We start from the raw sequence: 24636 nt of genomic DNA, 5'->3' as shown, positions 1-24636 counted from the left end.
AGTTTGGCATAGACAGAGCAGTTTAAATGAGAAGTGTAAATAGTCCTGCCTTGTCTCGCGAGGGAATAAAGGATATGGCCTTGTGACCAGAGTACAACTTGCATTCAGGGGGCAGCTTGCATGTACTGCAAGGGCATGATACTCTCTTGTTCGGCACAGGAGGATTATGCTGTTTTGCTTGACGATCAAACGGCCTTCGGCCATCCACCATCGATCCTGTACCATTGCCAGCCTTGTGGGTCTCTTGTGTCGGAGGCCAAGTCACAGTTTGGTCTAGAGGTCCCAGCTACTCAACACCCTTTGGAGCGCGTCTATGAAAGTAGGACTCCGTTATATTCCCTAGTTTGAGCATTCCAAGCTTGAGAATTTTCGGGTCGGTGTAAGATGGTCATTAACAGCCTCTCGTCGCCTATCTGCGTATTGCAAGAGAGAGTCCTCCGTCAGATAGGCTAGGCCCGTGACATAGAGCCATTGTCTGGTGCAGATCACGAAGAGGCATTGCATTAGAGTTGAGATGCGACCTTACTGAGCTTGGTGAGTGTAAGAAGCTTAAAGAATCGTTTCGTGTCGTTGCTGCTTTGCAAACATAGGACCCGAGCATTGCTATGGCGATCCTCAAGCCTTCGGGTAAGTGAAAGCGTAGAGCTCTGGAGTAGAGATAGGACTGGAATATTGACAGAACAATAACCAGAGCCTGATTTGATTCAAGATTCCTCAGACATCCTTTCTATAAGTGAAGTCGAATAGCAAGTTGACAGTGATTGTGCTGTATACTTCGTGCAACGCACCTGGCCAAGTCCCGCACGATCAACGATCACCGGAGAAGTTTCCGAGAGCAGTGGAGGTGAGGAGCACGGCGGGAGTTAGACCAGCCACTCACAGCCACTCCCCATCAGCCACCGATGACATATGACGATGCTCCGCACCGCCACCCAGGCCCGATAAACCGATGGTATCAATGCAGCGTGTGCCTGTTAACTTATTATCGGGTTCGATCCCCGCTCCTTAGCTACAAAGATAGTGTTTTCCCGCAGCTTTTCTCTAATCCCGGTCATTGATTGAATCCTTTCAAACTGAATTATACCTCTACCCTACGCCTTCCCGACATTACAGTATCTCAAGCAAAACCGTCGTCACCGAAGAAAGCAAAACAGTATGGTCATCGGTCTCCTCATCCTGTCCGCCATCCCCACCGTAGCGGGGGTGTCTCTCGCCTCCAACGAACAGCGGAAAGCCAACGAGCGCAAGAACGACGAGCGTCGCATGGCCAAATTCTACATCGATGTCGCCGCGCCGCCGTACAATATCGAGGATCCCGAGGTACATGGCAAACGGGTGGTTTTGCGGGATTTCAAGGTAAGTCATCGGGAGTGGGACAGTTCTGCCTGGCTGGTTTGCGCTTGTCTCTTCTCCGCACCAACGGTCTCGCGTCGTCGAGGTCTCTGAAAGGGCTCTCGCTAATATCTGCTCTTTGTTTCGAATAATTAAAAGGTCTTTCTTGATGACCCCGACCCCACGAAACGAGATCCTCCCGCGCATACCGCCCAGGCGTTCTACATCGAGTACCCGGAGTTCGATCATATGAAACATCTGAAGCGCGGGCTGGGGGTCGCGACGACTATCTCGGACAATCCGCCCATGTTGGGGTGGATCTATGCGGACAAGGATACGCATGAGCTCAAGTATGGGAACCGGACGCAGAGTTGCGAGCATGTGATCGGGCCGTGGGATTGGGTGGACGATGAGACGACCTTGACGCTAGAGGGGAGCCGGCAGTTTGTCGCGGTCAAGGAAGACGATGGCTCGTGGGGGGTGTACTTCGACCGGGACGGGGATGAGTTGGAGGGGGTCTTGGAGGAGCAAGGGAAACTGGACAATGAGTATCTGTTGCTACGGCTGAAGAGGAATTTGATCGAGCAGCCTGACGATAAGAATAAAAACAATAATACATGAATATCTAAGAGGCCAACGTTGCGGTAAGGGTGTTTCGCGAGGTGGGGGGAATCGTAAGTGAGTACTAGTTTGATTTGTGAAAATTTTGCTTTTGGTACAGGAACATGCCGACTAGTCGTCGAGACCATCCCAGGCCTCGTTGTCGCTGGCAGCAGCATCTGCAGCGGCCGGTCGTGAGTCGGACTTCCTGGTCCGACTGGCTTCGATCGCGCCCTTTCTCTTGTTCTCCATCCGTCGTTCGTAACCACTCTTAGTGCTGATTCTCGTCTTCTTGTCCTCTTTGCCGTCCTTCTTGGATTGTCGGGCCTTGACACCGTGCTTCTTAAGCTCTTGCTTGCTCTTCTTGCTGAGGTCGGGGAGAGCGTCGAGCAACCACTTTTGTACAGACTTCTCCTCTGTGGTGCCCCGTAGTTTCTCACTGACGTCGATGACGTTGGCGATGCTCTTGACATAGGGAATATCTTCCTTGGTGTAATATGTCACGGCGATGCCACCTTCACGGCCCGCTCTGCCAGTACGTCCGACACGGTGGACGTAAACGGCGGCGGAATTGGGGATATCGTAGTTGACCACCCCATTGATGCCTCGGAAGTCAACACCACGAGCTAGCAGATCGGTCGTAACAAGAATCCAGATCTCGCCCTTGCGGAACAGTCTCATGATGTCGGACCGCTGGTTGTCGGACAGGTCGGAGTGAAGAACGGCAATGCGCGAGGAACCACCGGCTTCAGCAGGAATGTCGTAGCGCAGTTCGGAGTGGAGGGCAATGGCACGAGGAATGGTCTGGGTGAAAATGAGGAAGGGAGGTCGAAGACGAACATCTGAAGCCGCTGCTGCCGCAGGGTGGAGGAGTTGTCTGAGTCCCAGCAGCTTTCCTTGCTCTGTTGCGGCGTAGACCAGCTTGTGTTTGATATTCGGAATAGCGGAGTCCTTCAGTCCCACAACGAGACGGAGGAGGGGATAAGACTTGGTCGTGCTCAACATGTCTTTGCGCTCCTTAATAGTAGATTTGGCCAGGTCTTCGATGTTAGAGCCCATGGTAGCTGACCACAAGCTTGCCCGAAGTTCAGGGTGCGTGCATGCTCGCCAGATATCGAGCGTTTGCTCGCGGAACAGAGGGTCCAACAGAACATCGGCTTCATCCAGGACAATGTTCCTTACCAGAGGCAAGGTCGCCAAAGGTTTTGTCTTGTTTGCAGAGAGGGCATTGACCAACATCAATGGCGTCGTGACGAGGATGTCACTCTTGGTAACGGGGGCTTTCCCCTTGCTGCTCTTCTCCGTCTCTTGCTCCTCGTCCTCGGATCCAGAAGATTCCTCCTCACTCTGCTCATCCAGAACACCCTTAGCATCGTCACCCTCATCGTCGCGTTCGACAACGCGCATGCCCTTCTTCATCAGAGTAATCTTGACACCAGTTCCGAGCGCCAGTTTCCGTCCTTCATTGACGATCTGACTGGCAAGCTCCTTCGTCGGAGCAACAACAACAGCGAAGATACCACGCTCCTCCTGTTGCTGGTGATGGTGTCGGACAATCTTGTTAACGACGGGGATCATGAAAGACAGTGTCTTACCACTGCCCGTCGGCGCCACCACCAGAAGATCAGGCTCGACAGTGCCCGTCGTACCCGCCTTCTGGGCAACCGACTGATCCCCTAGCAACAGAGGCAAGCTCCCCAACTGAACCTCCGTGGGGACCGTGAACCCTTGCTCGGCGATGTTCTCCGCCAGCCGGCGCGAGATGTTGTACCTGGTGCGCAGCTCCTTGAACGAGACCAAAGGCTGCGGGAACAACTGGCGTGCCTTCTTCAGCTCCTTCTTCGTGAGCGGTTGAGCCGACGAGGAATTCTCTTTTTCTTGCTTTCTCTTCTTCTTTTTCTTCTTATTGGACTCGTCACCCTCCGCCGGCGGCACTGCCGCCGCCACTTGCTGCACCTCCTCCAGGTCACGCATATCCGTGACCTTGATCTTGTGGGTGTTCAAGATCGTGCGCCGCTGTACTTCACCCATCGACTCGCCCTCTTCCTCTTCCGACTCCACTTCCTCCTGCTCCTTCGCCGCCGCAGCCCGCTCCTTCTTAGCCGTCGAGGCAGAGCTTTTGCCCGCGCCGAAGAAGTCTAACCCCGGCAAGTCGTCATCATCATTCTCCGAATCCGACGCCTCGGCCGGCGCATGGGTTCTCTTGCGCTTTTTGTTGGCGCTGACGCCACCATTCTTCCGCAGCAGTTCCTCGGCCTCCGAGGCGTGGAAGAGCTGGGGGGTCTGCGCCTTGCCTTTAGATGGCAAAGTTGATGAAGAGAGGGTACTACTAGCGGTACCGGTCTTCAATTTGGTGGCTCTTGTCAAGAGCTTGAAGGCATCCATTTTTTGGGGGGGGGGGGCGGTCGCGCTTTTACAAGACCATGCGATTTGACGTTATTCAATAAAAAGGACTCAAGGACATGCGCGCTCCTTTTGTTTGCTCTGTTGTTATTTTGGGAAACGACCGTTGAAGTTGGTCAAGTTCCTCCGCGGCCTTTTTTTTATGGTTGTCCCGGAAAAAAAGTTCGATGTTCCAATTCTCCCGCACGGGCCAATCAGAGAGGGGCCTGGCCTCTCTTCCTGAGGCTTCAAGGTTCGCTTTCGGTTTGTCCAACACAGAACTTCACAATCGATTGTTAGTTTGTCCAGTTTGTCAGTTCTCCAGGACTGTGCTTAGTGGACTTGATGTACAGGGGGATACAGGGCAATTCATGATGATGGAATGAGATACGTTGGTGAGGCTAAATAGCTCTCATAGACACAGTACATCTATCGTATGGCGGTTATCTTTGTGGGCCCATCGCTCTTATCTCCTTGATATCCCTTCTGTGCTCGGAGTCCTCATTGCAGCCCAAACCTTCTTACGAGGACAGCCGCACTTTGCTGATCAGCAGGACTTTCACTTTCAAGAAGACACATAGAATTCGAAAAGATATCTAAAAACATTCGAGCGCAGGTGGAACAAGTCTATCTTCTAACCGGACGCACACGCTTCCAGCAAGGCTTTTGATACCCAAACACTTTTTGGAAACAAAAGCAAACATGTTCCACTGAGAGAGACAAAGAAAGAAACAAATACACCAGTCACCTCAGACAACAGTTGAATTCCATCGTCTATCATACAATAGTACAGCGCACAAAGGAAACGGGGGGGATTGTTTGTGTAAAAGGGAAGGAAGACAGGCTAAGGCACAACTGCGTGGTATTTATCTAATGGTGTCCGGCGTGCTCAGGCTCTCCCCGGTAGCCGATGATGTTCATCCGACCGATCATCTCACCCACGGTGAAGAAACCGATCACCTCCGCGGCGGTGACACCGGCGAAGGCGAGCTCCTTCTTGTTGGCGTTGCGGATCCGGGCAATGATGTTCGAGGGGGCGAAGGCAGAGTTCGTAGGGTTGCGGATCAAGGGCTCGAGGTAGGCCTGGAAAGTGGCGACATTACTAGATATCGGTATCAGCAACAATGCCTGTGGTGTTTCTCCTCTGGAAGAGCGCTTACGGAGGGGTCATGTTCTGTCCACGGAAAACCAGCTTGGCGAGCTCGAGACCGACTTTGCTGTAGTAGACGGTGGGGGGGATCATGCCTATATCGCGGAGGGAATTGATTAGCAATGGACAGATGGGACATGGTGTATGTGTGATATCCGGAGGCATCCTCTTCACATCCGGTTATGGCGAACCAGACTACCTCGCACTGACTGTCGTGCCACAGCAGCCAGGGAGAAAGAAGAAGGATATATAGCATATCACGGCGTGAGGTCAGGGGAGCTCGCTTACTCTCGACGAAAGAGATGACCTTTCCGGTTCTTCCACCAACCTTCTTCAGGGCGTTACCGAGACCCTGAGCAGCGTTGGTGATGGCGGGACCAGCCGAGGATTGAACACGAGAGAGGCCCTCAGAGGCCTTGGAGGCAGTGGAAGAAGCAGCCTCGCCAGCCTTGGAAGCGGCTTCCGAGGTGGAAGAGGCGTGTCTGACTGCGGTCCTGCGAGCCAGGAACTGCGATTGCCGGAGGACGGCACGGGACGCCGGGGCGGACATCTTGAAAACCCTTGGAAAGAAGAAAAGACGAGAGAAGAAGAGAGTGACTGATCAAAGTCGCTAGATGGAGGACAAAGGGGATCCAATGGCGGGTGGTTCAAGAGCCGGAGACGTTAGATCGTCGCGCAATTGCAGGACCAGAATCTGAGATTTGAGGTTCGGGAAGTTCAGGGAAGAGCCTCCACTCCCGCACCACGTGATCCATCACCTTTTATGACTGGTTTATACTCCGCCTTACACTTGTTGCATCACTTCAGAAACAATTGGCACTGATGGTATTTACTGAATGCAATTTTGAACTTCACGTCACTGGCAACGGTCATATAGTACTTAAGGCTCTATAGGTTAGCACTGATGAACTGGAATATGGTCCCTGATTTCAACACAGGGATAGTCTCCAAAAACTGCTTCTCTCCCTACCTAGTGGCCTTATAAAGAATTTCGCAGGGCTGTCGTTACTGAAAATCGAAATCGTGGATTCGGCGACCCCTAACCATCAGCCATTCAGTTCGATGCGACCGACCATCTCAATGGTTGAGGTGAAGGAAGGTTAGCTCACCTGTGTATTGGAACTGTATACAGAGGAACAATCTGCCAAGTTATCCCTCGCTCTATATATTGTGAAGACGGACTCGCCTTTGTTGGGCTCCTTTGCCCAATACTCAAGTCGACACATACAAGAAACCCAATCATTCGGCATTAGACCGTAACGGATCCATCGAAAGCTCTCTGGCAAATATGAGCTAAGACCTAGTACCAACAAGCGCTATTACACGGATGCTACATACCAGCTCCCTGCGAATTCGGTGTTTGCATCCAGAACAGACACTCTGATACTGGGACCCTTCTCCGACCAACTAAAGCTTACAAAGCCCTGCCATTGGTGTCCTGTTCTTGTAGCATAGAGCAGAATCTGTTCTCTTCAATATTATAGTCTAACCTTTGCTGTTTGTTGCTTTACAAGCTAGGCCCGTCTTTCATATGCAACACAACTGGACTCATATACCGTCCATCCTATCACCGATGCTACTTTGATGGCCACTTACCTCACTTAACCATTCAGTCAAACAAGCCTAGGTCAGCTTCGATGACCATAGACTTACAAACAACAGCATCATGAGCATGACTTCGTTACTTGCAATTTTCGATGGGCACGGTTTAAGTATTGTGGACATATCAATGATTTGGGTAGGATGTTGTCCCAGAAAATCCATTGTCGCGCCACGACTGCACAAGGCTGATCGAAAGCCACCTCAATACAGATTTTGCGACCACGCAAGCCACCGTGCAGAGAATCATGGATCACAGGGTCCAAGGAAGACTGACATGTCCCTGGCTAGCTAGTGTTGCCCACCTCGTTGGGACGATCAGACGGTCTTTCGATATGCCGCTTAGTCACCGGCTCGCCCCGAGGCCCCCGACATCGCACTGTGGCTGAGACTGATACTTACATAGTAGACTACTCCGTACGCGTCGGTCATTGGGGCTATACTTGGTTGCTGTGCTGCGCCATAAAATCTAGACTCCTATCAAGACATCGATTTTGCGCTCATGGATAGATACTGGTTACGATGAAACATCGGGCGACTGCTCCAAGGGTACCTCTAAGAGCATGCATACCATCCCCGTTGCCCCCATTGTCCGCATAAATCTATTTCCCCAAGCTTTCCACATAGTACGGCTCGACATTCTGGAAAGGGACGACCATTGGCTTAGCCATGCTCCTTTCGAAAGTCATCCGGTCGATCTACTGGTCTAGTAGGCTGCAGAAAAATGAGCATTTCCACTATACATCTTGGCAAATTTGCCGAGACATCCCTCATGCGAAGCTTTTTCGGGAGAAGCTATACCGCCAACAACCCCCCCTTTCCATGCATCAACACGGTGCTATCGCAATAGGTCACCATGCAGCCAAAACGGTATCATCTTGAACTACATTCGTGGGTTCTTCAGACCGATACGTCATGAAACGTTGGCGACAGCCACAATCATCCATGCGGTGGACAAATTGTCTGCCTAACGGGGTATACGTACGCCTCGATCGGATGGATCCACAACGACGACCCTCACCCAATTCTGGGCCGAGAAACAGAGATGAAAGCTGCGAAGACAACGCACCAATCTGGACATTCAAGCTAATTGAAGTATGGCTCGCTCCATCCGCGGTGTGGCGCGCCGTAAATAGTAGATGTCAGACAGCTCGCTGAGTGGACAACCTTATAGCAAAGATCCATTGATTTCCTCTACAACTTTCTCATAGTCCCCTTTAAATTGAAGCACGTTTCCTTTCCCTTTGCTGTGATTGTCCCTCTTCGTCCTAACTCACAACATCGCGCATACATACTCACACCGGAACAAGTTCTTGACACAATGTTCGGCGACAGTCTGTTCAGCTGGTTCAGCTCCTCCAAGAAGGAGGAAGCGCCCCAGACTACCTGGGATCCGAACACATTGACCATGGTCCAACCTCAGAGCCCCGAGTCTCCTTCCACCAACGCTGTTGTTGCTGAGCAGCCCGTACGTGTGATCACAAGTCTTCCGCAAGCGACTAGAGTACAGCTAACGCCATGTGACATAGACGCCCGATAACCAGATGAACATGCAGCTGCGTGGTGGCGGTCCTCCCCCTGGGCCTGGTGATGAGTAAGTTACCAATGATCACCGTATACCCTAAACTTTGCTAATATGCTAAATAGTTGTTGCTGCTGCCTCGACTGCTTCTGCTGCTGTGGGGACTGCTGCGGTCCCGATGGCCCCCCTGGTGGCTTTGGCGGCCCCGGCGGCCCCGGTGGTGGTCCTGGTGGTCCTGGAGGCCCTGGAGGCCCTGGAGGGCCAGGGGGCCCCGGCGGTCCTGGCGGCTGGTAAGAATGGCTTCGATGCGACAGCACTTTGCGTGCTCAACGTCGGTCTGAAACCGACTCACCCGATCTGTGATACCATATTGATTGTTGGTTCTGTGGCATGGAGGAAAAGAGGTTTATTGTCGGGTCTGGGGCCTCTCCTGTTATGGCCCAGAAGGCGAGATGGTTATGATGTTGTTCTACGTCTTGGTGTATCCTGTATGGGCTTTCGACGGTGTTTATTTCATTGCTGTATAGATATTCTAGACTGCTTGCAAGCGATTCGTTGGTCTTCATACGAACGTAACCTTGTCGCTTCATCTTCATCTTTTCTTGATCTCTTATCTACTTCCTGTGTTGGGTTCTTGGCAATCTTGCTGTAGTAAGCACTGGAGGGTCAACACTTGAAGTATTCTAGGGATGGAAGTTTCCGAAAGTAGCACTTGTGGAGAAGTAGGTACTTTGATGGTCACACAACCACGTACAGTTGTTCAAAGTGATGCTGACCAACTAGGACCAGATATTCGCTGCCTTTAACGGAGAGAAGTATCGTATAGCAAAATGGTTAAATTCAACTACTCAACCAAGCAGAATGCTTGATCTCAGCCAAGCATCAAAATCCCTATCGTCACAAATGTTAGCGTAGGGCTGCCATCTGACCCCAGGTATTTCGGCATTTGCTCGCACGAAAAGTACTGGTCCGGGTGAGAAGATGGTTAGGTTATATTTCAAAGTCGGTATCTCCGAGTAGCCTGCGGGGCCGATAGCGTAGTGAGCAACTTGTTGCGCGCAAAACACGGAAGGTCCTGCGTTCGAATCCTGAGGAGGGCGACGGTGGTTGTCCGGAAATCGGAATAGGTTAATATACCCCGCCCTGGGGATGAGAACGGCACTTTTTTTTCTGTTCTTTTCTCTCCATATTTATTGTAAGTTGTCTCTATATCTGCATAGAATTCGTACATATGATGGCAGTTCTCCTGTGGGAGGGGTTATGGCTGAGACCGATCGTTGGACAACGCGCTTTCGCTTGCCAGCGCGTTGTTCTTGTTCCCTGGCATGTTGCCTCTCTACTCCCTTTCAACTCGGTGCAACTATCCAGCAGCTCTCAACTAGTTTTGTTCCATTATGATTATCGCATGCAAAAATGGGCGAGTTCCTCATTGCCCAACTCACCGAGAAGACTGCCTACTTCTCTCCAGCTTCGTCGGTCGTGCTATCATGATCTGCTAGCACCGGTCCCGTTCTAGACCTCAACCAACTGCGGGAGAAACAGAAGCTCGGCGCTTACACTCTTTTGCACATTCATCGTTGAACACACATCCATCAACTCTTAGCAGAGCGACGAAGAAATCGTCTAGGAAAGAGCCCCATGATTTCTTGCGAGCAAGCATGATAGCGGAATCGAGACGGCAGGCTGCACACAAGCATGAAACCCGTCGATCAGGGTCTGCTTGTGGCTCGCAGACGTGTGGGATGTGGGAACCGTTGTTCAGAGGCGCCGAAAGGACGATGTAGACGCATGCAGTCTCTGGTTTCTAGCTTCGACGATTCGAGAACATGTGAGTATTAGTGGCCGAGGATGTCCGTGTGATGGACTAGTTTCTGACAATATGATAGTCTAGGATGTCATCGCAATCGCTTCTCGAGTCAAGTAGCAAAACAAGTTGAGCTCTTCGTCTCTTCGCCGCTTAGTTCGCTCGGATTATCTATTCTTCATATTGAAACTCCCGGTGCAAGGCTCAAAAGAATTAAGCCCGAGACATTGCCGACGTTTCATTAAAATGATTCGTAGGAGCATGCACTTCTGTCTTCCATCGCTGAGATTGCATTGAGTCGTTCGCGCTACGCACCCACCAAACGAAGACGATTTTGTCGGATCTGAATTCGAGGCATAGGCTCCCGTTCCAAAGGAAAGTGATGAGATCTAAGACCTGGGGTCTTGGGCTCACGAGGAGAATGCCAAGGTCAAGAGGTATTGCTGCAATGCTGTAAGGATATCTTTTACATTCGCGCTGACAGCAAGTTGATTTTCGCAGAACATGAGCACAAGAATGTCATGAACAACTCATAGTTCACGCGAATTACCGATCTTCAATACAATGTCTTACAATTCACCTCATTACCAGCTCGCCAAGGTCGCCTTTTATTAGCCCGAGTCGACAAAAGCAGGTGATTTGTGTGGTGGAAGAACAGTCAAGCATCACTCGCGGAGGACCCGTGCCAAGAAGACTGGGGAAGCAGGTTCATGCACCTGCATGTCTTGGAAGGCGGGGAAACCCCGGGGGATACCCGCAATCACTGAACTACACTGGCCACTCCGCCGGAGGACCTGCAGGGAACCAGACTGCTCCACTCTTGGTCCTGCACCATGTGCTCCTCCCCATGAGATCTCGGGGCAATTCATACCCGGCTCAGTCTGTACACAATGCCCCTTCACTTACTTGGCGGGCGGCGGGAAGATGGGGTAGTTCGACCATAAAGATACAGTGGTACCGTATTCAGTCCAATGATTCCCACTCAGACAGCAAGACTGCATTATGTTGGCATCTATCGTGACTGGGTTGGCTTTCGGCCTACTGTCGTCCGCCTCGCCGGTGGCCCGGTCAAAGCCAAATCCACCATTTCTGATCAATGTGGACGATGAAACGGCTATCCTTGGAAATGACTTCTGGAATGCCACCATTGGTCGTCAGTATGGCACCAAGCTCTACTACAAAAATGTTGACCTAGTGGGTGACGCATGGGGTCACTATGTGTCCTACAGTACGGCCCTCTTCCTTATCTCCTCCCTCTCATTGTATCTCTTAGTTTACCTCTAATCTTTTGTTCAGATGGCGCTCAAAGCGACTTGAATCTTACCAATGCTCGGATACACAAAGTCACTGGCGACTACACCGATGTCGTTTTTACAGCGACAGAGGGGGAATTTCATTGGGTCTTGACGCCCACGTTGACGGGCGCATATCAGTACTTCGTGAACAAAGCCTTACCTACTCTTGGTGAATTCCGTACTCTCTGGCGGCTTGCAAACGATAGCTTTACCCACGGGTGGACGGACGAAAGGAACGAGGCACTGCCACCCTTGTCGGACATTGTCAATGCCGTCAAGATCCAAGATGAGACCTGGCAGCAAGCTGACGGCACATACATCACAAAATATGATTTCGCAACCTTCTTGCCGGTAATTGAAGGGCAGTCCGCTCTCTGGGGACTCTACGGGCCGCTGGGTGGCCAAGAGGCGAGTGGCGAGCAAGTTGGCTCGTGGTATATTCATGGGGGTAAAGACTACCTGAACGGCAACCATCTGAAGCAGGAGTTGTTGGTGCACCGGGAGAGTCAGACTGGGGATGCGGTACAGCTGAACATGATCCATGGCACGCATTATCAGGCCGTCAGCAGCGACGTGTTCCCGGAAGGTAAGACCTGGGGCCCATGGTTGTGGTACTTGGTAAGTTTCGCCCACAATTCTCGCCGTGTTCAGCGATTCTGACATATCTGACAATCGTGACAGAATGATGGCTCCATCCAAGACGCGGCGACTCGCGCCAAGGAGGAGATTGCGGCTTGGCCGTACGACTGGATGCAGGATAGCCATGGATACCATTCCCGCGGCAGTCTTCGAGGACGCATCGTGCTCTCCGACGGCCAGGCTGCGAGCGGGGCGGCAGTTTTCTTAGGGGACAACCAGTCCAATACTAGCACGTTGGACCAGGGAGCCTGGTACTACTATCGGACCTATGCCGATGAGAACGGGTACTTTACCTTGGAGAATGTCCGTGAGGGAACATGGGGCCTTCGTGTTTTCGCTGCTGGAGGCGACGCGGCAGGCGGAGTGACCTCTGTCCTTGAGAAAAACAACATTTCCGTCCACAGCGGTGAAGCCCTATGGTTAGGGGACGTGACTTGGGCTCCGCAAGGCCGCGAGGTCATCTGGCAGATTGGCGAAGTCGATCGCAAGGCTACCGGCTTTGCCTATAGCGGTGCTCCCCACCAATTCGCGAGGGGACTCAACTGCCCGGCCAACCTGACCTTCACCGTGGGAACGAGCCAGAGTAAGGACTGGTGCTTTGAGCAGTCATCACTGGGTACGTGGACGGTGGAATTTGATCTTCCCCGCAACTCGACGTCCCAGGGACGGTCAGCAGTCCTGTCAGTTGCGTTGGCCGGGTTTAGCGCAGGGAGTTCAGCTACGGTCTCCGTGAATGGGGTTTCAGTCGGAGCGATCAGCTCGAGTGTTCTTGCCAGCGACCCTAGTAGTTATCGGTGTGGCACGTTGGCGGGTGAATGGCATCTGCTCGAGTTTCCAGTCTCGGCAGATGCGCTTCGCAATGGGGCTAACTCCGTGGAGTTCACTATCACCAAGTCGACACTGTTTCGCGGATGGATTTATGACAGCGTGTTGTTGGGATGGGCATGAATTGAGTGTGGGCTCTATTAGAAATGCATTTTTCTTGCGATTAACCTCGTTTTGCCTCGTCTTCTGCTGAATAAATTCGGTGAACGACTGGATTTGTTGGCGTAGTTGACAAAGTGACCTGGGGAGGTTTGAGACCCGCAATCGAGCAGGCAAATTGGAAGTCTGCAATAGGTCGTATGCAACCTCAAAGTAAATACAGCCTCTTAATTCTGGTGTCTGAGTATGCAAATTGTCTGCGGCGCATGTTTCTGCCATGATACACTCTCCCAGGGTAGCACAAGTCGTGCTGGGTTCCAGAACTGAGAGGATGGACAAGTCCACTGCCTCTTGTCCCCCCCCTCTCCCTCGCTTTATCTCTTCATCCACTACACCCTTGTCTTAAGTGCTCCAACGCTATGCCGTCTCAGATCGATTCCACACTTGCTACCCTGCCTCATTCATGGTCGACATCGTCGAGAAAAGGAATGAGATCTCCGCAAACAGCGAACACAAACGAATCGTTACCAGAGCGAACACCGTAATCCTTCCATCTATCTCTACGCAGCAGGGGTCAAGATCCAGGGGGAATTGCATCAAGCGTTTTATATGCATTACTCTGACATTTACAATGTCTACTTCCTCAGATACGTCAACGCCGCGACACAAAGCGCGTCCATTCCCGTCTTCATCGTTGGCTGAATCGCCGGGGCAAATGAGGCGGAATGGTTGCCAGCAATCTCGTGGAGGCGATCTTCGCTTTCTGCCTCATCCCACACTTCCGGATCGATGCCACCAAAGAACCAAAACGAGCAGGGCCGGCGCTGGCTAGTGCCAAGGATCGAGAAGTCTTCGCTGACATTAGTCCGAGGGGTGTCGGCGTCAAACCCGTCTGCAAAATGCTCCGCGAAGCAAGGCGCCAGTTCAGCCGTGACTTGCTTGTCGTTGATGGTGGGAGGGAAGTTTCGAGTGGGTGTGAAGACCGGTGGCCGCGGCGAGCCACTGGCCATGCACTCGGCCTCGACGATACGCTTGATCGCGGCGAGGATCCTATCGCGGGTCTCGACGCTCACCGAGCGGAAATCCACGCCCAGCTCGGCGGTGTCCGGGATGACGTTTTCCGCCTGGCCGGCCTGCAGGCTCCCGACTGTCACGACCGCCAGATCACTGGGGTCAATCTCGCGGCTCACGATCCCCTGCAGCCGCACCACCACATTCGCCGCCAGCAGCACCGGATCCACCGTCTGATGTGGCAGGGACCCGTGACCCCCACGCCCGAACAGCGTGATCTTCAAGCTATCCGCCGCAGCCATGATGGTCCCCGGACGCGAGCCCACGCTCCCCGCGCGCATGCGCATCACATGCTGGCCGAAGACATAATCCGGCACGGGGATCTTGTCGTACAGGCCGTCATCCACCATTGCGCGGGCGCCCTCCCCGCGCTCCTCGTCAGGCTGAAACACCACAATCAGTGTTCCACTCCAGTCGCATCGCATCCGCACCAGCCGTTCAGCCGCCGCCAGCAGACACGTGATGTGCATGTCGTGGCCGCAGGCGTGCATGGCCGGCTTCTCCGCGCCGCTGGCATCCTGCATCGTGACCGCGCTGGCGTAGGGTAAGCCCGTGATTTCTTGCACGGGGAGAGCGTCCATGTCCGCCCGCAGAAGGACGGTCTTTCCCGGCCCGTTGCGCAGGACCCCGGCGACTCCGTTACCCCCGATCCGGGTGTGGATCTCAAAGGCATCCCATTGCGCGAGATGAGCTGCTATTCTTTCGGCGGTTGCTTTCTCTCTTTTGGAGAGTTCGGGATGTGCGTGGAAATGCTTGTAGAGAGATTCGTAGGGGGTCAGGTCTAGGGGGTTCGCGGCTAGGAGCTCAGATGGGGTCTTGCGCGTCATCTTTGGGATTGTTGTTGTCTGTGTAGTGTAGGTAAAATTGCGGTGGTTGTTATGGAGTTGTTAAGAAAAGATGATGACTCAGGGGCATATGACAGCTTCTAGTTCTATGACAGGCAGCGCTTTAACTAGCGCCGGGTGGGAAGCGGCACAAGCCGTACCCGGCACGAGGCTGGCGGGTCAAGGCGGGAGAGTGACAATATTGCCCTAGAACAGTTTGGAAGTTAATTCCCTCTTAAGATTCTCGAGAGTAGAGGTCAAATCAAGCCAATGGAATGATCATTCAGTCAATAGGCTCTGATCATTCAATTGGCCGTTCTACTGGGTGATTCACTGGTAGCGTGGCCTGCCTTGTAGAACTTAACAGGCGGCAGGGCACATCGTCCACATTCACACTCTGGGAAAGCTCTACCGAGCCTATTGAATATCCTCGTATCCAATTGAAGATCAGACATCGACTTATCCAGTTCTTCTATCCTTCCCTCCTCTCGCCTCTTCTCCAACAACTCTTCCAGTCAACAACTCTTCCTCTCATACTGTATGTACGCGTATAAAACCCAATCAACAGATATTTATTCTTCGATTGACACCATCCACCACACTTTATACTAGTCAGGCTCAAAGATCTCATATTATACCTACTTTGCTTATCCTGACAGCCTTGAGTGTCTCTCAACAAGCTATGAGAGGCTTCAGGTCGGAACGATTTCACCCAGCAGCTGGAGACATCTCTACTTGCTAGGCTCCCTAACCTCAAAACAACCTAGCCTGCCGAATGGCTTCACAAAACACACCGAGTTGTGGCGCCCTGGCTCCGAATCAACCAACAAGAACCCACTTTTCTCGATCCATCGACTCTGTGTCGTGAGTTTGATACCGAACCGGGACCAGAATTTAAGTCCATCTACGAATTCCGAATCCGACAGAAGAATCCCCAACGAATTCTGACGCACTTCCTCAGGCATCGACCAAGATGCCAAAAAGAACAGAATCGGCGATGGTGCCCGGAATCAGACGAAAAACTCCAAATCCGGAGCCGAAAATTTCGCCCTGCCCGGCATTTCCACCGCAGAATCCGAACAGCCCTTTCCTGACGCAGCGGGCGAGTATATGCTCAATGAGAAAGGCACTTTGGATGCACACTGTGGGCACAATAAGTTTCACAGTCGACGCCGGGAGCATCTAGGCTAATCTCACTTTGTCCATTGTGCCACATCCTTTGTGGACGATATCTTCATCGAGAATAGACGGGGCTAAGCCCGGTCTTGGCAGAGTCAAGATAGACGACTCGAAGAAATCGACCTGAGCGAGATCGTCTATATACTTTCGAGTGACCCCGATCATTGGGATCGGATCTAGAAGCGGCGCATATCATCCCCACTATTCTACACGTTCGGTCAATGTTGATTGAGCACGTGCTTCAACACACCGAGGAACAAACAGGATGCAATACCCTTTTCGGACGGAGACCATCTCGATTTTAATTGGGTAAACGAGAGGAATCGGGTAGGCATTAAATCAAGCTTTGGGAGGGGATTTGGGCTGTTACTATACAGTACCACTGCATCAAACTGCGCTAGCTTCGGCCAGAGCTTCGGTCAAGAATTCTCGACCTTATTGGGAGATTGTGCAGAGAGGCCCTGGCAGTGGCGACGTCGGGGGGAGTAACTCATGGACGCCATCCTTATGTCGGATCTCAGGACATAGCCCCTTACGAATCCGGTAAACGAGGTATTTATGAAGGACTACTGGGCAGCAGACTACGCTGGTATAGTCTGTTGTACCTAGCCGAGGAAAGTGGTCTATCAGTCGGGTTATGTATTGCGGGATGAGAATCACCAGCGACTAGGGGGGCTGACACTGGCCAACGACCTCTCAAAAGGTTGCGCGTGGCGCCTTGGTTGGCCAGCGACCTCGCAAAAGGTTGCACGTGGTGCATCGGCCCTCCTAGTTGCGGTGGGGTGAACACCACCAGGCCACAAGGGCCTGCATCCGCTTGCTGACGGAGTAAATGGATTCAAGAAGGCCGGGTAAGCGTGAGCAAATGCGGAAAGATAACGCGTTTGTCTATTGCAAGCGCATACGAGGCTCTATAAGCAGATCTCGGAATTCCCGGCGAGTTTAAGGCTCTGCGCATTTTTACCCGCGAGAATTCAACCATCATCTGGCAATTGCTAGATACCATGGAAGTCAAGCATGATAACCATGGTTTCGTTCTAGGAGGTTCCATCGTCTGGCTTGTCTGGGGGACGACTAAGATTCCGCTACAATCTGGACGATGGAGCGTGACCAGATCAGAGAGAAGCCGCCCCCGGCCCGCTTCTTCTAATATTGGAAGGTCACTATAACTTTTATATGGGTAAACCCAGACGGTTCGAACGTCGGCTTCGTCAACGCACCTGAGAATCAACGGCTTGAAATTCCTATGAAGGAGGGATGGAATGAGAATCAACCCAAGCCGCGTGTATATAGGGTTTCCAGGAAGGACCAAGAGGTGATAGACAAGACGTGTGACAACCTGCATGCGCAAGGCAAGATTTTTCTATGCCACAAGACACACCCCAACAGCCTACCCAGTGTTTGTTATATGGAGAACCGTGACAGATCCACAAACCGGTCACCAAAACTGCAAAAGGCAGAGCAGTTGTCGACCTCAGGGATGCAAACTCACTCGCTGAGGGTACCGTGCCGCCCCTTATTGTCCGCCAGCAAGAAACTAGTCTGGGACCCAGAGACCTCTTCTCTGATAGCTATATTGCCGGATACTTTATGCCAACTGAGTTAGTCACATAGTCACAAGACAACGCTGGAGTGAGGCCAATTATGTCGGTTACCGTCTTGCTAAGATGCACCGGTACGGCAATGGCATGAAGGGCACGTGGCTTAGCGATTACTTCTGAATGATGAGAGGGTTTGTATCAATCGAATAGATGATAGGAATAGTTCCGCCATGATAGGTAACAGTGACGAATTTGGGTAAGACTAGCAATGACGCATCCTGGACATATAGGGGACATATAACAATCAGACCCGATGGTATTGTTACTTTTCTTCTCCGTCGTACTCGCCCTCATCCAGACCGCACACCCTCCCTGAAACCTCTGTCTGGCACCAACCACCCGTCAACCCATCTCAACATACCTACCTCTTCTTTGGAACTTATTGAGAGACTGCTCGAGGGGACCATGAACCGGAAAGCAGCACAGAAGCTCCGGCGGTGGCAGCACGAATGGCAATCGCGCAACGTAAACACACTGGTCCTCGATTACGTCGAAGCGGAGACCAAGCTGCGCTTCAACATCCAGCGGGAAGCCAGGGTCCAAGTGGAGCATGAAGCTCTTTTCATCAGCAGTACTAAGAACACCGACAACGACAAGAGAGCAACGGCATCGACGGTCTCGAGGGTGGAGGCACTGCAGAAAGAACTGCGCTCGCTCTCCGAGGGCATTTAGCACCAGGAGCGCAAGCTGGACATGGTTCACGCTCGGCTCTGTTCCCTACCGATCCGACGGGCCCTGGTCAGCTGCCACAAGGACAAGGAGTGGTACTTGTCGGAGTGGATGCGGGCGGACTGCGCGCGCCGCGAGGGCTGTTGCGCGCGGGAGTGCGGCTGCTGTCGGCGGCCGCAGCATCGGGGCCACTGCACCGCGGCGTGCGCGTGCTGCGAGCAGAGCAGAGGGTTTGCGGTCACCGGCAAGGATGTCTGGGAGCCGGGGAAGATGGCTTGGGTGTCGATAGAGAACCAGCTGAATATTTATGCGACGCGGTTGAGGGATGCGTATTTCTTCGGGCTGTGAGGTTGGGCTGCATGCTTGCTGCGCTTCGGTTCTCTTTAGGTTCTTTTTTCGTGTATTGCTCTCCGAATGTGTTATCCAGATTGCTTCTATGGATTGCTGAGGCTAATAGGATTTGTGTGTCGGGATACGAAAAAGGCCGTGCAGTATAGAGTTGAGAACAGACCAATTGACGATCCCACCATCATATCGCGCCGGATAACAGATTGTGGCGGTGCATGCACAGGATCTGTGGCGGTGGCGCGTGGCACATGCGGCGACCCTTGCATGTGACGCGGTCCTTGAAGGGGTGTGATATCATCGCCCGTGAGAGAGGAGCGCCTTTGCTTTCCCCCTCCCCCAGATTACAGTGCTGGCGCGTCCAAGATCCATTTTTTTTCTCTGAATTCTGTTGAATTCTCCTGCAAATCTTTTACCATCATAAAGTTCTTCGATACTCGAGCACAATATTAAGCAAGCAACCCGTACTATAACCGTCTATCCTTATCTTGATTATCATCCACGCGCGCAAGTGGAGTAGACAGACCGTTCCATACTTTCCCTGTCCCACCCGCGCATATTCCCTCCCTTCGCATCCGCCTGCGTCCCTGGCAAACGGCTCCCTTTTCCGCATCCTGCCTATTTATTTATCTCGCATTTCCTGATATTAATCTTCTTTGACAGAGAAAATCATAACTTCAGTTGATAACATATTGAAAGTCAGAATATGCGATAAGTCCAAATCATGCAGCAATTCAAGACCTGGAGGCGTGCGTCCATGCGACAACAACAACAACCACCACCAAGCCATGACCCAGTACTGACGGCCGAGGACGAAGCCTTTCTACGCGGGATCATGACAGACCCTGCGAGCTCCAGCCAGGAATCCGCCGCACAAGCTACCGAACTGAATCGCCAGATATCGCCCGTCTCGCCGGTGGGGACAGAGGTCCAAGAGCCGCCCTCGGCGCAGTCGCCGGTGTCACCGGTGGAGGAATACGGGAGAGAACTGGGGGAAGAAGAACGCAAGGCACGAGAGGCTACTGCTGCTGCTGCTGCTTCTACAGACCGGAATGGGAGCACGGCTGGTGTGAATGCGCCGGAGGCAGCAGCCAAGGTGGAGAGTTCCTCGCCGCCGCAAAGGAAGGGCCCGTGGGGTTGGCTGCGGCGACGGAGCACGGTCATGAAGAAGGTATAGTATACTCGTTATGCCGGCGTGTCTTGTATCTGTATCTGTGTAGTTAACAATTGATCTTTTAGGAAACCGGAACTACGAATGAGGCGCCTACCAAAGCAGATAACAAGCCCAGCGAGGCCCAGCAGGCCGCCGAGACGGACAAGGATGAAATCGACCAGGAGAAGGAGGATATGACGGAGATTCTGGAGAGGCTGAACCTGGCAGCAGAGAACAATCGGGTGTTTTCGATGAGCAATGAAACGCGGGAGTTGTTGCGCAAGTTCACCCTGATCTTCAAGGACCTCGTCAACGGCGTGCCCACCGCCTACCATGACCTCGAGATGCTGCTCACCAACGGGAACAAGCAGCTGCAGAGCACGTACTCGCAGCTGCCCGGGTTCATCCAGAAGCTAATCCAGAAATTGCCCGAGAAGTGGACGGAGACTCTGGCGCCGGAGGTGCTCGCGGCGGCCACCGCCAAAGCCAGTCAGAGCGGCCTCAACGTCGAGAACGTGGGCAAAGCAGCCGCCGCAGCCAACAAGATGGGCATCAAGGTGCCTACCTTGAAGGAGCTGGTGGGGAAACCGGCCGCGCTGGTTGGAATGCTACGCTCGATCGTGGCATTCCTCCGAGCTCGATTCCCGGCCGTGCTGGGGCTTAATATGTTATGGTCGTTGGCTTTGACTAGTAGGTTGCTATCTTCTTCCTAGATACCGGGCACACCGACTCACTGACGCCACAGTCCTCCTGTTTGTTCTTTGGTATTGCCACAAGCGCGGCCGTGAGGTCCGGCTGGAGAACGAGCGTATAGTCACCGAAGAAGAGATTGGGAAGTTGAATGACGAAACCTCCACTGAGCAAGACAGGATCCGGGCCACGGAGACCTTGACCACTACAGCGCCGCAGGGAGCATCTGCCACGGAAATCCGACAGGGGATTGAAGAGGCACAACATGCACGGCATACAGCAGCAGCAGCCGCAGCCGCAGCCGCCAACCCCGCTGCAGTCGATCGTCAGAAGAGTCAAGAGAACGAGAACCCCGAGGAGTCGTCAACCTCGAAACCTAAACGGAGCAAGTCCCGGCTTTCGATTTGGACCAGGTCCGAACCGAAACCGACCACCCCAAAGATAGAACCATATCCTGGCACCTAAATTGGATGATGATCTGAGGAGAGATGGCTGATAGTCACGCAAGAGGGAGAATTTGTTACGAATATTTGTTTGATACCATCACGTCTTGTGTACTTGTTTGGAGTTTCAGGTTCCCTTCTTAACGATGAGTCAATACACAAATCCACTCATATGTTGGCCACCTGGCCTTTTCCCTTTTCCTAAAGTCCCAAAAAAAGACGAGATGGATCCGCGGTTGCGCAACGGAGCGGGCAGAAAGACCCGAGATTGCGGGCGACTTGTCTCCGGGTGGCGATATCTTTCCCAATTCTTTCTGAGGATATCTCCATTGCCTTCCGCCCCGACAGAGGGGCCAACTTCTCGCCGTATCATGTGACTAGATACTCACAGATCGAGATACCGTAGTCATGATTACCTCAATCTTCAGCAAGGGGCTATAAACCTTACTAGTAGGCAGCACATGACCTAAACGTATCTGCAAGCTTTAACTAGAGTATCTTTAGAGTACTAGTACAGTAGAAGGCCGAATTGACGAGTACCAAGCCCACCGTTTGATACGATACGATAGATCCATGATTGCGGGGTGCAGGTTTCCCCCCATGTGAGAAAAGTCGTCGTCCGCATTGGCCAATGGGGCTCTGCTCTAGTTGTGGCGGATGGCCGATCGTGTAGTAAGCCGCGCTCCACCGAGTGCCTGGAAGAACGGTATTACCGGTACGCAGTATCGGTACTCGGTACTGTACCTTTGCTCATGCTGCGGTCTGTCCCATGCAAGATCTCAAAATCTCGACAATCAAAAGGGGAGACTCGAAACTTTACTGCAGCACTTGAATGTAGCTAGACGCTCGCTGATAGCATGAACGAGGCGATCTCAATTGGGTATTAGATTGCAAATCGCATGGACCTGGAGGGTTGAAGAATGGTTCAGGAAAAGGTATGGAAAGACGCCAGATCTACGGAGCACTCCGTACTTGCGTTTGAGATTGGAGGTCAATCGAGGTGAGGTGCTGGGTTATACCGTACCTAACCTACTACCTACTAACTGATTCCAAGGGGAACTGGAAAGGTGTCCGTATCATCTTGATAGGTATTCTGGATCACTAAGGCACCGTACTTGCTCCCTTATCCATGGCTGAATGAATGCACGTGGTCTTGCTGGGGTAAGTCGGTTTGTTCAATTTGCCGATGCCTCCTCCTCCCCGTCTCCTATTCTCAGCAGGAGAGCCAGAGAAAAAGGAAGATGCGAAGCGGATTCCAATGGACCAGAAATCAATTAGTCCATTTCATCAACGCCCTGCTCACTACCGTAATCTACCTAGGTAGCCAGCTGTCTCCCCCTCCCCTTACCGCTTCTTTGTAACCAATCACATGTAGATGCATGCATGCGCGATGCATGTATGTATGCCACAGGGCACAGGCTGCCATGCCTACCTACCTAATTATACTCAGCCCGGATGGAGGGAGGTATCGTGGGATGTGGGATTGTCTGCCGTATGTGTCCAGCGCTGTACTGAGTATGAGGGCTGTGGTGACTACGTAACTCGCCACCGCGGTGGAGAGATGGAGATTGTTTATACCGGGAAGGGTAAGGATCCGGGCTCGAGATCTTCTACTGTATCATGGAAGCTGGAGGAATCGTGCTGGGGGGTAGTCATACGGTTGAGGTGGTCGGATCGTGGGCACTTGGTGAATCACCTTCGTATGTGTATATCTGAATTGGGGTTCGCTGGTGGAGGAGCTTGGGTACAGTATTGCGTGATTGTGCTTTACACCGTAGTAGTGATTCGGAAGTGTTGGGTGTTGGGGATCTGGTTTGATGAGTCTGTTGTTTCATGATCCAGATTGTGATTATGATAGTCGGTTTCTGATCCTACAGATGACTGATGTATTCGTAGTTTTGTGGTTGGCGTCCAGACTCACTTGCGGGGAGCTATTTGTCTGAGGCGGATGGGTGACATCGCCGCCCCTGGCAGCATTGTCATTGTAACCGCCTCAAAGCCGCGGGGTTGGACACCGTCTCCTCCATCAGATCTGAGGTGCTGCATCAATGCATCCTCTGGGATAACGCGGTAGTTGAATCACAGAAAGGGCAGTCTAGCGACTCAGATACTTGGGGAGTATACCTTTTTTTAGGCTTCAGACAGGGACGGACAGCAGGACGCTGCGCTGCAGTAGCAATTGTTGTTGTTGTTGCAGGATTCGAATTGCAGGGCGGCAAGGCTGCACCTTTCCCAAAGCATCAGCACTAAGCCCAGATGGGGCTAGACTAGCCGTTCAAAGCTGTGGCTCAGCCAATCGCAGAACTGGGATTGACCTCATTCCGAGGCCAGTGTGTCCAATCGCCCGCCGCCGCATCCATCCATACAACAGGCAGATTTCTCTCATCCGGCGGTAATCTCGTGTAGAGGTCGGAGGAGATATCAGGAACCCGCGATATACGGGGGGTTGTGATTCATGCTTCTGTGATGAGTCGACGTTCCGATCGATGTCTGGGCGCGGGGAGAAGGGGGGAGGGGAGATGGGTTTGTTGTGTCATTGTGCAGGAAGAGACAGATACCGAGATTGAGCACGGTCCAACATGCTGTCCCTTAGATAAGTCCGTTATCCTTACTTCAGGAAAAGTGGCTTGAGGTTCGAATAGTCTTCACCCGCCCGCGTTTTGCATGCCACGATATCCGGGACACACAGGAAGGGAAGGGGAGTTGCTACGCCCGTCCTCGAGCAGAGAGAGGCTCGGGAGAGATCTGCACTCTTGCCTGCATAGCTATGATCTAATCAACCGATTCACTCGTAACTCTGATGGGAGTTTGCATGGGTCTCTCTGGAGTACCACCAAATAGTACTCCGTACTTCTCTCCACGCGATAGGTGCAGTGACTGCCTGTCCGACCAACGTATGAGTCACCCGTTGTTTCTCTCTCGCCTACTGGTGACTCCGTCCGCAGCTCATCACTCTTTTGAACCCGGTTCGACCGGGAAATAACTACGACTTACTAGAGGGAAACGGGGAGGGGAGGAGAGGGGGAGCGGGCCAAGTCATCAGGTTGACACAGCTATTCAATAGTCATCGAACTAATCTAAATGGCACTTGAATCAAGAAATCCCGTAAGCGCCATCGGCTTAGTGTCTAAGGATTATCGCTCTGCCCGGTCGTTCCACGTCCTCGAGCACGATGACCGTTCGACCGACTTCCGAACGCCATCTGCAGTTTCAGGTACCCAACGAGAGGAGTGACTAACTTACTAGTTAGTTCTCTACCCTGGACAATAGGGTCTCGACTATTCCAGCTCGCATGCTCATGCTCCCTCCTCCATGGACTGAGTATTCGAAAGGAATTTCATTCCTGTGGGGTCTTAGCCTGAGCCTCTTCCTGTCATCCCTTGAGTCAGAGCTTGTAGGACAAAGATATTTTGC

General features: G+C 52.5%; 8 protein-coding genes across 8 annotated transcripts; 5 read left to right on the top strand and 3 right to left on the bottom strand.

Moving 5' to 3' along the window:
• Positions 1 to 1155: 1155 nt before the first annotated feature.
• Positions 1156 to 1953, top strand: BO72DRAFT_378632 (uncharacterized protein; the record flags this gene model as incomplete). The annotated part of the gene is made up of 2 exons (XM_040941321.1): positions 1156 to 1356; positions 1492 to 1953. The coding sequence occupies 2 exons, from the start codon at positions 1156 to 1158 to the stop codon at positions 1951 to 1953; spliced, it is 663 nt and encodes a 220-aa protein (XP_040800959.1).
• rok1 (RNA-dependent ATPase ROK1) lies at positions 1889 to 4409 on the bottom strand. The gene has a single exon (XM_040938978.1). It carries the CDS (start codon positions 4315 to 4317, stop codon positions 2065 to 2067), a length of 2253 nt encoding a protein of 750 aa, XP_040800958.1. The 5' UTR covers positions 4318 to 4409; the 3' UTR covers positions 1889 to 2064.
• A 775-nt stretch (positions 4410 to 5184) lies between these two features.
• BO72DRAFT_496559 (F1F0 ATP synthase subunit g) lies at positions 5185 to 6014 on the bottom strand (the record flags this gene model as incomplete). The annotated part of the gene is made up of 3 exons (XM_040948638.1): positions 5185 to 5416; positions 5475 to 5559; positions 5753 to 6014. The coding sequence occupies 3 exons, from the start codon at positions 6012 to 6014 to the stop codon at positions 5185 to 5187; spliced, it is 579 nt and encodes a 192-aa protein (XP_040800957.1).
• Positions 6015 to 8088: 2074 nt separating this feature from the next.
• BO72DRAFT_448305 (uncharacterized protein) lies at positions 8089 to 9034 on the top strand. The gene is made up of 3 exons (XM_040944764.1): positions 8089 to 8531; positions 8593 to 8657; positions 8711 to 9034. The coding sequence occupies exons 1-3, from the start codon at positions 8385 to 8387 to the stop codon at positions 8877 to 8879; spliced, it is 381 nt and encodes a 126-aa protein (XP_040800956.1). The 5' UTR covers positions 8089 to 8384; the 3' UTR covers positions 8880 to 9034.
• A 2357-nt stretch (positions 9035 to 11391) lies between these two features.
• On the top strand, positions 11392 to 13271 carry BO72DRAFT_378789 (putative rhamnogalacturonase; the record flags this gene model as incomplete). The annotated part of the gene is made up of 3 exons (XM_040941329.1): positions 11392 to 11617; positions 11686 to 12302; positions 12366 to 13271. 3 exons carry the CDS (start codon positions 11392 to 11394, stop codon positions 13269 to 13271), a joined length of 1749 nt encoding a protein of 582 aa, XP_040800955.1.
• A 556-nt stretch (positions 13272 to 13827) lies between these two features.
• Positions 13828 to 15197, bottom strand: BO72DRAFT_448303 (M20 family metallopeptidase). The gene has a single exon (XM_040944763.1). The coding sequence runs from the start codon at positions 15143 to 15145 to the stop codon at positions 13883 to 13885; it is 1263 nt and encodes a 420-aa protein (XP_040800954.1). The 5' UTR covers positions 15146 to 15197; the 3' UTR covers positions 13828 to 13882.
• Positions 15198 to 18108: 2911 nt separating this feature from the next.
• Positions 18109 to 19061, top strand: BO72DRAFT_448302 (uncharacterized protein). The gene has a single exon (XM_040944762.1). The coding sequence runs from the start codon at positions 18328 to 18330 to the stop codon at positions 18592 to 18594; it is 267 nt and encodes an 88-aa protein (XP_040800953.1). The 5' UTR covers positions 18109 to 18327; the 3' UTR covers positions 18595 to 19061.
• Positions 19062 to 19269: 208 nt separating this feature from the next.
• Positions 19270 to 21481, top strand: BO72DRAFT_448301 (uncharacterized protein). Its single transcript, XM_040944761.1, has 3 exons — positions 19270 to 20107; positions 20176 to 20779; positions 20835 to 21481. Exons 1-3 carry the CDS (start codon positions 19661 to 19663, stop codon positions 21242 to 21244), a joined length of 1461 nt encoding a protein of 486 aa, XP_040800952.1. The 5' UTR covers positions 19270 to 19660; the 3' UTR covers positions 21245 to 21481.
• The last annotated feature ends 3155 nt before the right edge of the window (positions 21482 to 24636 follow it).

The sequence above is a fragment of the Aspergillus fijiensis genome (assembly GCF_003184825.1).
Source record: "Aspergillus fijiensis CBS 313.89 unplaced genomic scaffold BO72scaffold_25, whole genome shotgun sequence".
Taxonomy (NCBI): domain Eukaryota; kingdom Fungi; phylum Ascomycota; class Eurotiomycetes; order Eurotiales; family Aspergillaceae; genus Aspergillus; species Aspergillus fijiensis.
Note: the sequence above shows the minus strand (reverse complement) of the source record. Positions and strands in the feature narration are given on the sequence as shown.

What these genes read in the sequence shown, in the direction of transcription:
- rok1 (XM_040938978.1), bottom strand. Translation starts at nt 4,317, where the DNA reads ATGGATGCCTTCAAGCTCTTGACAAGAGCCACCAAATTGAAGACCGGT.
- BO72DRAFT_448305 (XM_040944764.1), top strand. Translation starts at nt 8,385, where the DNA reads ATGTTCGGCGACAGTCTGTTCAGCTGGTTCAGCTCCTCCAAGAAGGAG. An exon ending in CTGTTGTTGCTGAGCAGCCC is followed by an intron (nt 8,532 to 8,592) that starts GTACGTGTGATC and finishes CATGTGACATAG; the next exon opens with ACGCCCGATAACCAGATGAA. An exon ending in CCCCCTGGGCCTGGTGATGA is followed by an intron (nt 8,658 to 8,710) that starts GTAAGTTACCAA and finishes TATGCTAAATAG; the next exon opens with TTGTTGCTGCTGCCTCGACT.
- BO72DRAFT_448303 (XM_040944763.1), bottom strand. Translation starts at nt 15,145, where the DNA reads ATGACGCGCAAGACCCCATCTGAGCTCCTAGCCGCGAACCCCCTAGAC.
- BO72DRAFT_448302 (XM_040944762.1), top strand. Translation starts at nt 18,328, where the DNA reads ATGAACCGGAAAGCAGCACAGAAGCTCCGGCGGTGGCAGCACGAATGG.
- BO72DRAFT_448301 (XM_040944761.1), top strand. Translation starts at nt 19,661, where the DNA reads ATGCAGCAATTCAAGACCTGGAGGCGTGCGTCCATGCGACAACAACAA. An exon ending in GGAGCACGGTCATGAAGAAG is followed by an intron (nt 20,108 to 20,175) that starts GTATAGTATACT and finishes TTGATCTTTTAG; the next exon opens with GAAACCGGAACTACGAATGA. An exon ending in ATGGTCGTTGGCTTTGACTA is followed by an intron (nt 20,780 to 20,834) that starts GTAGGTTGCTAT and finishes CTGACGCCACAG; the next exon opens with TCCTCCTGTTTGTTCTTTGG.